Source organism: Chlorocebus sabaeus, chromosome 15 (assembly GCF_047675955.1).
Source record: "Chlorocebus sabaeus isolate Y175 chromosome 15, mChlSab1.0.hap1, whole genome shotgun sequence".
Classification (NCBI taxonomy): domain Eukaryota; kingdom Metazoa; phylum Chordata; class Mammalia; order Primates; family Cercopithecidae; genus Chlorocebus; species Chlorocebus sabaeus.
The window spans coordinates 16823243-16835913 of NC_132918.1; the positions used below are offsets into that span (position 1 = coordinate 16823243).

The 12671-nt window shown below is 37.7% G+C and overlaps 1 protein-coding gene across 1 annotated transcript in view; it reads left to right on the top strand.

Annotated features, from left to right (window-relative positions):
• The window catches only part of SPATA16 (spermatogenesis associated 16), a 262274-nt gene that overhangs the window by 217024 nt on the left and 32579 nt on the right, over window positions 1-12671 (top strand). The window contains exons 7-8 of the mRNA XM_037988555.2: window positions 8823-8969; window positions 10000-10109. Of these exons, the coding sequence (XP_037844483.2) occupies window positions 8823-8969; window positions 10000-10109 (257 nt within the window). The remainder of the gene's footprint in view (window positions 1-8822; window positions 8970-9999; window positions 10110-12671) is intronic.

Below are 12671 nucleotides of genomic sequence, written 5' to 3' on the forward strand. Positions count from 1 at the left end.
ATACACGACTTCATAAAATACATTTTGTGTATTAATCTTACTTATGGCTTCATCATCTATTTTTAATTTTTCTTTTGATCTATTTTCTTCAAACACGCTACTTTTCACTTTTTCTTATCTCATATGAATTTATGTAAGGCAAGTCATTACACTTCCAGAACAAAGGGAAATATAAACAAACAAGTGAATAGGTTACCAGTCCGGATAGAAAGGAAAATTAAGGCTTTGAGATCACATGACTTTTATTGTACAATTTTTAAATTAACTATCAAAGAATCATTTTCTGTGAGATGTAGAATTTAACCCAAAGTGGGAAAACAGTAACTATAATTTAGGTCAAGAAAGATTATGTTAAATATTTATTATTTTTATTATATTTATAAATGTAAGTTTAGTTACCAGTGATAATATTATAATAATGTTGTAATAATGGCATCACCAGGATGTATTTAATATTGCTACATTTGTGCTAGCTGTAAAAAGTAATAATTCCAAATCCCCCAACTGTTATTTTTCTTAAATAAGAAAAACTTTCTTCCTAGAAATTCAACATGACAGTTTCATCTCTGTCTTACGTCTCAACTATAGTAAGGATCCTATATTATGTGTAAGATATTTTGAACTACTCGCTAAACTCCTGTATGAGGAATCTTTTGTTTCAAGTGGTAGGAATCACAGCTCAAACTGACTTACTGAAGTCAGTTTTAAAGGGGCAGAACACATTGGAACACATTGACTTACATAACATGAAGATCCACAGGTGGGACTGCTTTTAAGCACAGCTTGATCCAACCAATAGCTCACTTACTGTCTCTCAGCACTCCGTTTCCACAGTCAACTTGAGAATTTATTCTCAAATTCTACCAGGTGTTCCACTAACTCTACCATGCCCTCAAGTGCTAGGTTCTTGAATAAAATAGCAACATTCTCAAATGTCATTACAGATCTCAAATCTCCCTGTACCAAGGAACAGGAGTGCCCCTTCCACACAATTCCAGAAGCCCACTCTTTTGCATTGGCCCAAACTGTGTAACATGCTTATGATTGAACCAATCACTGGGACCGAGGGAAATGGCATGGATTTATTGACTTTGTCACTTGGGTCTCACTTTTAGAGTAGGAGGTGAGTGAGAGAATTAACCAAGGAATAATAAGGGGAGGAGGAGAGAAATGCATGCCAGATAGCCAATTAACCAGTGATCATTCCAACTCTCAGACAGCGTAACAAGACATCAGTTTATTGGAATTATAGCAACATTGTATTATTTCAATGATAGTGAGTCTAATAAATATTGAGGAGGAATAGCCATAACTTTAATGTTTGTATTGTCTCTAGTCTACTTTGAGAAAAGTAGGATCAAGGAGCTTCAGTGTAATAAAGCCCAGAATAAAGACCCAGTACAGTTCATTAAACATAAAACTTTGGAATCAATAAGAATTTCAAATGAAAGAGAAATGAACTGTGTGTAAAATTCCTGCGGGATTATGTGTCTTTCTAAGTTTCTATGTGTGTTGCAAGAGAAAACTTAAATATACAAAAATTGATCTTGGAGAAGTAGACCAGCAACCTGAAGTGAAAATTAGGAATCGTGGGAATGAAAATCAGTTTTTTTCTGTTTCTGTCTATAACTCTGAAATTACAATGAAGGTCAAAGGGAAATATAATTTATTGTACAATTTATTATCTATATAGTATACATATATGACTTTCTCAGACATCAAATACAAAACTCAAAATATACTATCTGTTTCTAAAAGTAGAAACCACTTTATTATTTATGGGGGGCAGTAATAATAACTTTGCTTCAAAGTTGCCACCTTTTGCTATTTTCTTACTGATGTGAATTTGTGGATAACTTCCAAGATAGAAGTATTAGCACTAAAAAGAGTACAAAATAAAACTCAGAACATGATTGAGAAAGAAGTAATGACCAAGTGTTGGCATTATGAAGGTACTATAGAAACAAAAGTCTGAAACTGATCAGTAAAAAAGAGTCATATAAAACTTACATGGCCCTATCTCACACTAAACAATTGGGGCCTTCAAAAATGAGATTTTGCTTTAACCTAAATGTTAGAACATTTTGTTATGGACAAAGGGCAGGGAAATTACACAGACACCAGAAAATAGAGGAAAAAATGAAACTTCTAGAAAAGTAATGATAGAACCCAACAAATCTGCATCTTTCTAAAAGAGTTTTTAAATCTCTATGATTTTTCTTTTTAAGAAACTGCTTTGCAGTGTTCCTTCATGATCTGTTGGCTGTGGTTAGGATGAGGTGTCCAAGAGAAAATACAGACAACAATGGTGTCTATGCTTAGTGCTTTACTTCCATAGAGCTTAAAATGTATTTTATGGATATTTAACTACATAACAAATACAGCTATCCCTCACATATATAGATGAGTCTGTTCATCTACAGTCTATATTTTACATTTTTGCAGATGTTTTTCTGGCGCTGCCAATGGTTGCATTAAGCCAAACTCTCCCCATTAATCCAATCTTTTGTGACTGAGTTCATATTTCCCAGAGAAAAAGCTGCAGCAAGCCAACTATGAAACTAATTTTTCCATCCAAGCAAAGCTGCTCTGTTCATTTCAGCATCTACTCTACTGAGTCACCCAGTACAAATTATTTCACTTCACTCACCCCTCATAAGGTTAACAGAACCCATTTAGGGTTTAGGCAAAATGAAAAACAATAACAATGTGATTTTTTTTCTAAGTTTAGTATCAGAAAATAAATCATATCTCAGAAGCTCTAGATATTTTATTAGTTTTGATTTTTTGCAGTTCTATTCCTATTTGGACCATTAAAAATTCAAGATTTGGGAATGTGTGTTTTCAATTCAAATGTGTGTTTAAATTCAAATGTCGATTGGGCATCTGCTAGGTGCTTCAGGCGTGAAGATAATTTAAAGATGTGGCCAGGCACCATGGCTCACACCTGTAATCACAGTGATTTGGGAGGCCAAGGCAGGAGGATCGCTTGAGGCCAGGAGCTCAAGACCAGTTTGAACGACATAGCGAGACCCCATCTCTACTAAAAATTGAACAAAAATATATTAACTGGGCATAGGGGCATGTACCTTTAATCCCAGCTTCTCTGGAGGCTGAGGTAGGAAGATTGCCTGAGCCCAGAAGTTCAAGGTTACAGTGAACTATGATTGCATCACTACACTCCAGCATAAGTGACAGAGTAAGACCCTGTCTGCAAAAATAAAAACCAGAAATTAAAACAAACAAAGAAGATGGAATCTTCAAGGGGATTAAGATTTGTCAGGTTGTTAAGACATGCCCCCATGAAACAGGAGATTCACTCTGGAGTGAATATAAATGTTCTTTACGAGTTTGAGGCCAAGCGCGGTGGTTCACGCCTGTAATCCCAGCACTTTGGGAGGCCCAGGTGGACAGATCACCTGAGGTCAGGAGTTCGAGACCAGTCTGGCCAATATGGAGAAACCCCGTTTCTACTAAAAATAACAAAAATTAGCTGGGTGTGGTGGCAGGCACCTGTAATCCCAGCGACTCAGGAGGCTGAGGCAGGAGAATCGCTTGAACCCAGGAGGTGAAGGCTGCAGTAAGCCGATATTGTGCCATTGCACTCCAGCCTGGGCAACAAGAGTGAAGCTCCATCTCAAAAAAAAAAAAAGAGTTCGAATGGAAGATTGGAAAATACTGTAATATTCAGGAAACCCTTTATGAGCTAGATGGGACTTAGACATATCTGGAAGGACGGTGATAGATAGAATAAAGAAAAAATGAGGAGACTAGGTAGTTGTTTCTGAGTGTAAAATCACAAGCAAAGTTCAGAGGCCAGATAAGCACAGGCAGTGAAATCAGCAAAGCTGGTTATAAAGGTTGATACTAGAGAAAATGTAAGAATAATGGATAGATTGTGAAGCAGATGCACACTGGTGAGAGCCTTGAATGCCAGGAAAGGAAAAGTCCCCAGAGTTCCTGAGGGAGGATGTGACAGTGAAAAAGGCAGGTGATGTATCAAAAATACTCATCGGATGGTGATGTAGCGATGTATTGGCATGAAACAACACTAGTAGCAGTGAGACTGGTGGGGAAACTCTTCAATAATACAGATGTTATGTGATGAGAAATTTGACCAAGATAATAGCAATGATAATGCAAAGAAACAGGCTGATATGGGATGTATTGCAATGTGCAGGTTTAATTAGTTTTGGAGAGACTCACTAAATGGGGAGTAAGAGGAAAGAAAGGTCAACAATGGCTTCAAATTTTTAAGCCAGAATAATTGGGTGAGTAATGGCTATCCTCATAGCAGGGGGGAGAAAGAAAAAGGAAAACAGAAGTTGTAGAGATTATGAAAATCACTTTGGAAGAACATATTTGCTCTATTTTAACTAACTTTTGGAGTTATGAGCAAATAGCAATGTCCCAGTAGGTATTTGGAAATGCCATGTTGGAATTTGGTGGAAATTTCCAGCTGCGACTGTAGCTTTGATGTCCAATTTTTTGGTTAAAAATAGTAGCCAAAGACACAAGACTAGCGATATTCCCAAGGGTGTGTGTATGAAGAGAATATCAGTGAGCTGGGGACAGCTGTGAGGAGCACTGAATGAGAAGGCAGGAGGAGAAAGGGGAACGTGTGTCTGTGTGTGTGTGTGAGTGTGTCAGAGAGAGAAAGAGAGAGAGAGAGACTACTGCTGAACTCCAGGAAGATGATTTTCAAGGAGGGGACAATAATACCAAAAAGTCAAGAAGCCAGAATAGCTTGAGGACTTGCAAGGTGGTCAATTTCAGCCTTCCATAGTACAACAAGATGTTTCTGAAGAAGGGAAAACTGTTTACCTCTTTCAGTGAAAGTTTGACATCTTTCGTCTGGGGGAAAGGAAATTGAAGGATTATATTTATGCGAGAAATTTAATCTGCATAATCTATCTTTGATATTATTTTTTAAAGCATCCACTTTGCTGATGGTAAAAATTTGGAGCTGTTCACACACGCGAACTGATTTTTTAATAATAAATTCAGTCATAGTCATATAAATTTCATCTCCAATTGGGATAAATTGTAAAGGAATACATTAAAAGATCTATTTCTCCCAAGTTTCTTTCGACATGACAGGAGCAAAGAAGACATTTTTTAATCAATTCTACTTTCCTACACAAGGGTAATATAATCTGGTTAACTTTTATATCCATCAGAGGCACAGAGCTTTCTGGACATAGGTAGAGGTTTATAAGCACAAAATTGAGAACAATTACCACTCAAATTAATGTTACATGAGATTCAACATCTGGTAAGTGTGTTGTCATTTGGGGTCATAGACCACCTGTTAGGCTAAATGTTCATACAACAGCAATTTACCCTGCATACAAATGGTAAAAGAATGATACTTGAAAAACATTTTTTTTCTAAATTTAACCTTATGTATATACGAACTTCTTACATTTTAAAACTTCAACTGTAAGTTAATAATGGGTCAAATACTCACAGGATGAAGCATATAGGATCAGAAGGAACAGAGAATATTTACATTTTTGCAAGCATGTTTTCTAATAAATTAGCCATAGTATAGTACTAACATTAGTTTCTATTCCGTCTAATCACTGCCAATATTAGTATTGGTCTCCTCTTTATCTATCAAATATTTAAGGACAAGAAGAGGTAAACCACTCAAAGTCTTTAGGCTATCTATCTACATAAGCGAGTCCTCAAACATCAGGCTGGTTTTGGCAATAATACGGCACCAGAAAATGCCAAATCTCGAGGTTACTCAGCTGCCTTTTCATACAATGCAGTTATTAGAAACTTCAGTAAAACTAGTAAGCTGTCCCCTTGCTAATATTTCAACAAAATAGTATTCGCTTGCAAAGACAGGCGTGTCTGTGATGATCAGCTGCAGATTTCAAAAGCAAAGAAACTTCCTGCACTTTTGAAATTGAAAAGCAGAAATCACATTTTTACCTTGTTTATAAAAATGAGCCATCCTTTTAAAAAGAGCCATTTTGTAACACAACCACCAACTAAAGAAGCATCTAAGGCTGGGTACAGTGGCTCACGCCTGTAATCCCAACACTGGGAGGCTGAGGTGGGTGGATCACCTGAGGTCGGGAGTTCAAGACCAGCTTGACCAACTTGGAGAAACCCCATCTCAAAACCAATACACACCCCACCACACCAATACAAAATTAGCTGGGTGAGGTGGCGGGTGCCTGTAATCCCAGCTACTCGGGAGACTGAGGCAGGAGAATTGCTTGAACCCGGGAGGCAGAGTTTGCAGTGAGCCGAGATAGTGCCACTGCACTCCAGCCTGGGTAGACAGAGCAAGACTCCATCTCAAAAAAAAAAAAAAAAGAAGAAGAAGAAGAAGAAGAAGAAGAAGAAGAAGAAGAAGAAGAAGCATCTAATACTTGCAATCTGTATGTTAAGATGCCTAAAAGTCACTCTGTTAGTTTGGGAACTCTTGAGCATTTGCTATACTTTTCTAGATAGAGAGCATTTACTGGCCTTCCTATAGAATGTTTCCCATCGATTTTTATAACCATGACCTCAGACTATCACAAGGATAGTTTTGAGTGGAAAGCCTTTGTATTTTGGCATCCAGCTGCCTGATTTTCAATTCTGGTCCTAATGCTCAGTGTGTGATCTTGGGCAACTTTGTAACCTCTGGAAGCTCCAGCTTTATCATCTGTAAGGTGGGCCTGATAATATGCCCTGATCCCCACTCCATGATTGAAAAAGATAACCCTGATAATGTGTGTGGCACAGAAGAAGCACCAGATGAATATTAGCCCTCATTAACAGTAAGGGGTGACCTTGATCCTAAGTCACCAAAGAAAAACTAACGCTTGCTTGGGTTCATTAATATGTTTTTGCTCTGTGTTTGTGTTTAAAAGGCATTGTGTGATATTTTAATTATTTCAATAATCAGTATATATTTTAACTCTCAATTTGACAGATACACACTGTTTACTTAACCAAACTGTGACAAATAACTTATTGCAGTGTTTTCCAAACTGTGTTTTGAAAAACGGAGGTTCTGTGGAGAAGCTCGAGGTGGCGTCTGTGAGTAGGGTATAGAACACAGTACAGTAGTGAGGGTGGGTGATCAGTGTGCCAGGATTCAAACAGAATGTCCCTACTTTTTGTTGGCTTTGAATATTGGGCTTGTCAGAAAATTTTAGTTTGGACAAAAGGTTCTGCGGCTTAAAAAAGGGGATGGTGTTAAAAAAAACACACTCGTGGTGTACTATCTTATTTTTAAAAGAAGTATTACAGACAAATAGTGAAGGCTATATTTGAACCATTACCATTTGAGTTCCGAGTCTACATTAAAATTTTACCTTTAAACCATCATTCAATGATATTTGGGATTTTGCCTTTTCCCCTTTCTGGTAGTGTTAAACAAAGAGGGCTTATTAAACCTCTCTGTTCACCGTCCCTCATTTGAGAAATCTATTTTGATAAACCAAAGCCTTATTACTCAAAATGGAAATGAATTAAGTGAATCTTGCCTCCAGGCCCCCAAGAGGTTAGCCTTTGTACTTTGGCTTTCAATTCTGGTCCCTCTGTTTGCTAAATTCATGATCTTGGGCATGTTTGTAACCTCTTGAAGCACCAGTCTTATCATCTGTAAGGTGGGCCTTTATCCCTACCCCAAAAGTAACCTAGTGCAAAGCAATCTCGAAGAAGGGTGCAGTGGCTGTGCCTGTGGTGTCTGGAGTCAGACTACCTGATTGTGAATCCGGCTTTGCCCACTTTGGAGCTGTGCTCTTGGGCAAGTTACTTCCTGTGTGTGTCCCTCAACCTCTTATTCATAAAGTGAGGACAACAGCACCAACCTTGTGAAGTTATTATGTGGAATGGAAAGAACAGTGCACACAAAACTCTTAGAACAGGGGCGAATAGAAAATAAGTACTCAGTAAACATTAGCTCTTATGGTCATTAAGAATTGAATCTGTTTTAGAACCATTTTCATGACACGAATTATTTCCAAGTCTAATTACAATAGTCAGTGCATTTATCATTTTAAGATTTTTCCTATGGCTATATGAAGGATGGTAACTAAATTAATTAGCTTTATATTTTAATTTTCATTTGTAATTTTTCTCTTTCCTTTTTTTTTTTTTTTTTAAATAACTAACATGATTTCCTTACATCTTAAGCTAGGAAGAGAAAAATCAAATTCTCGTCCAAGCTCAGTGGCTCACGCCTGTAATCCCAGCACTTTGGGAGACTGAGGCAGGTAGATCACCTGAGGTCAGAAGTTTGAGACCAGCCTGGCCAACATGGTGGAACCCCATCTCTACTAAAAATACAAAAATTAGCTGGGCGTGGTGGCAGGCACCTGTAATCCCAGCTACTCAGGAGGCTGAAGCAGGAGAATCGTTTGAACCTGGGAGGTAGAAGTTGCAGTGAGCCAAAATCATGCCATTACACTCCAGCCTGGGTGACAAGAGCAAGACTCTGTCTAAAAAAAAAAAAAAGAGAGAGAAAAAGAAAAATCAAAATCTCTTGTAAATAGTCACAGCTAAAAACTAATAAGCATGCAAGCTGGTCCTGAATGTCTGTTATTCTGAAGATGAGGAAAGATGACCATGTGATCTAGCCGTATTTTATTGTTATGCTTTGTGTATGCTTAGATTACTAAGAAAAGTATAATGAAATATGATTTTGACATGTTATCTATTCAACCTTTTGATACATATAATTTTACTTCATACCTTTCATGTTTATAGTTATCATTTTTTCCATGTACAATTCCTGAAATCTGGGGGGGGGAAACCCTAAACATATTAAAACCATAACAGAGCCTCTTAGTTCTTTTTCTGTCATATTTCAGATCTTCAGACACTCCACATGTTGCCTCAGACAGTTGACTGGTCATCTTTTCCTCCCCAACAATATCTCTTGACTCTCGGGTTCAAAAACAAAGAAGATGGAAAATTTTTGGAAAAAATATCAAGCAGGAAGCTGCCGATATTCACAGGTGAATCATCTGAACCTACAAGGTCTAGCATGTAGTAGGACCTGTGATGAGTTTTGGGCCCCAAAAAATGTTTGAGTTAAAATTAACGCCTTCTAATCTTCTCTGTGGTTAGTTAACAATACTTGGAATTCTGGTTCCAGGAAATCTTTCCCCCAAGAACACACACAGTCCTGGAATGCCCACCCCCCTGACTCTAATCATCTAATCATCTTACCCCACCCACCTCTATCATCAATGACTAATCATACAGCACTTAAAGAATACTAGTTTTCATCATTATCAATTAGCAGAGGTAGAAGAAAATTATGCAATGAAACTGCTATATGAAATCAAAAATATAGCCAATGACAATCTTAAATTACTTGTATTATCTGTTGTTGTATTAATGTCGGTTCCCCTCTTTTCTTATGTAATTAGCCAAGAGTTTAGATCTCCTGGAGAGTATCACAGTTAAATGGTGTTCAGTAATCTGAGTTGAAACTTTCAAAAATCAAGAAAATATTCACATGGAGTTGAAATCTCAAACTTATGGGCTGAATTCATGACCAGGTTAAATTTATTCCTGCAGCTCTAACCACATAATTAAGAATGTGTGTTTTGTCTGGCACTGTATCCTCTGAGGCTTATCTGAACTTCGAGCTACATTCAAAGTCAATGGATCTGCACACTTGAATAATACCTAGGAGGAACAAGACAAGAATCAGACACATTTATGACGCATTTTTTCACAACTCAGGAAAAACAGACTCTGAGGAGATCGGTGAATCATTATAGGCTGTCTCTTAGATCTCTCAATCAAGAAACACAACAAAAGAGATAAATGATAGTTTCTAAAGGGCAGCGTCTCCTCTGCCTTTCTCCCCATAGATCTTTCTTTGTTATACATATAGTCTAGGGATGGGACTAGTTTCTATACTAAAGATTTCGTATCTATTAATATTGAGATATCCGTTTATAGCTTGCTAAAGAAAACATTTTGAAATGGAAGTCTGGAGAAAATAGTATAAAAGTTTATTGTTACAATTTTTAGAGCATAAAACACCTTTCGGTCTGACCAGAGAAGATACAGTGAGACAAATGGAGACAATGGGGAAGCGAATCTTGCCAATATTGGATTTTATTAGAAGCACTCAATTGAATGTAGGTATATGAGTCTTTTATATTTGTCCAATGTACAAATATTAGAGAATTCTAGAAGTATATATAAGGCTTACATGGCAAACAGTGCAAGTGTTAGGGGATTTTGAAAACATTCATAGTAACTCTCATTTGCAAAAACAAGCAAATTTTAGCTAATGATTTTATTTCTTTTCTTCTAAAACATACTATAATGCTACACTTTGCAATTTCAAGCACTTATTAGAGTAGTGTCTCTTTAAAGAACCTTTTCTTTATGCCTTCCTGATATCTAATTCAACATTGCAGTGAATTTGTCATTTCAAATCAATAAGAACATTTTAGCAAGCACAATGTTTTCTCTATTTCACTTATTGAGCTATTGCATATAACCATCTCATTACCTACACAAGAATTCAGAGCTTTTCAAGATAGTGCCTTTGTACCACACTGATGAATTGGATGCTTCTCTAAACATTGGCAATTGATCTTTATATAGTCATAAGGTAAATTATCTAATCTCTTTCTATGATCCAGGAAAAATATGCCTTTTCTACTTTTCAGTCTTAAAGAGTCCAAAATAAGACCTGAATTACACTGCTATTTTACAAAATTTAAGCCATTGTACTGAACGTATATAAAGAGAGCTTCTCATTAACAGGCTATAAAGGCTGCAGATTTCTCCTCTTTTAATATTTTTCAAAAGGCTTGTAAGTTGGAAATTTTAAAGAATTTCCTTCCTGTTCCCTCTTTTGTGTTACATCATTGATTTGATGTTCTTACCTTATAAGGGGAACCAAGGGGGTCATCACAAACAGCTACTTAACATCTGTTCAGCAGTTTATCTGCTCAATAACATTATTCAGCATTTTGGAAAAGCTATAAAACACCTAATCTATTTGCATGATTTGCAATTCCATGCATTACAAATACAAAAGCACATTTTTACTGATGTTCCTACCACAAAGCTACCCCTTCTCCACAACCATGTTTCAATTGTCTCCCCTATATTTCTGTTAATAAGAAATCTATTTATCTCTAAGCAGTTCAGGCTGCCATAACAAAACACTATCCTAAAAACCCACACACATCATTACCCTCATCATCAGGCCCGTGCAAGCAGGGAAAGCTTTGCTAACCAGAACCGTCACCGTGTAGCATTATTTCATCTCACTCATGCATGGCTAGCCTAGCAGAGCCAGTGTGTCGGGTGCTGTGAATGTGATCTGCCTGTGGCCTAGCCCTTTGTTTTTTAGTTTTTAGTTTTTTGGGTTTCGGTTTTTTTGTTTGTTTGTTTGTTTGAGACAGTCTCCTCTGTCAAACGGGTTGGAGTACAGTGGTGCGGTCTTGGCTCATTGCAACCTCCACCTCCAGGGTGGAGGTTGTGTAATGCCCAGACCGTTTGTTCCCCAAAGAAGACCACCAGAGTCCAGAGTCAAAGCCAAGCGGCAAGGATCTTTTACTGCAAGTTCGAACTTGGTCCCTCCATCCCACAGCATACAAGAGGGCCCCGAACAATGCGAGTGCTTGCCTTTTATAGCCCGATGTAAATAGGATACGTAAAGTTACAGAGGAACAAGGGAATTCTTTTGGTTACAGCACTACAATTGGTTAACATTTTAAGTTATACATTTAGCAGTTTTCTCATTGGTTCCCGCACTTTCAGTAAAACCCAAATGGCTGTGTCCTTATCGGAGACTTTCCAGGTGGTGTTTTTCTAAAGTTGAGATATATGATAGTCTCTGAGTTGAGAAATGTGTTTGTACTGGGCTCAGGAAGTTGAGAGAGATATGGTGGGATGTGTTTGTACTGGGCTCAGGAAGTTGAGAGATACATGGTGGGATGTGTTTGTACTGGGCCTGTTTGTGTTGAGCCCGGAGCTGAGGAATGTACCTGTTTGTATTGGGCTCAGGAAGTTGAGAGATATATGGTAGGATGTGTTTGTACTGGGCCTGTTTGTGTTGAGCCCGGAGCTGAGGAATGTACCTGATTTCTTTCAGTTGATTCAAATTCAAATGCTTCTCCTGCCTCAGTCTCCCGAGTAGCTGGGATTACAGTGTGCACCACCAGCCTGGCTAATCTTTTGTATTTTTAGTAGAGACAGCATTTCACCGTGTTGGCCAGGCTGGTCTTGAACTCCTGGCCTCAAGTGATCCACCTGCCTTGGCCTCAAAAAGTGCTGGGATTACAGCCATAAGCCACCATGCCTGGCCAGGCCTGGTTCTTTGAAGCAATGCCTGCCTTATCTTCTCACTTATCAGAAATCATCTGTTGCCAGCTCAGATCTCACTGTGTGAACATAGGCTGGGCCTAACTAGGCATTATGCACTTTTTCAACGTTCTTAACTCATTTTCTTATCACCTTTTAAAGAGTATCCTGGCCATTTGGAAATTTGTTTAAACAGGTATCTTTTATGTGCCTATAAAGGAGACTTTAAAACCATAATTAATGAGATTCTTAACATCTAATTAATAACTCAGTCTTCTCATATTGAGTCTCAGTACCACTTTGCTGACTGTGAAGAATTTCATGAACTTTCCTATGTTCACTTTTAAGGGAAATAACAGTTTTCGGAAGATTGTTTC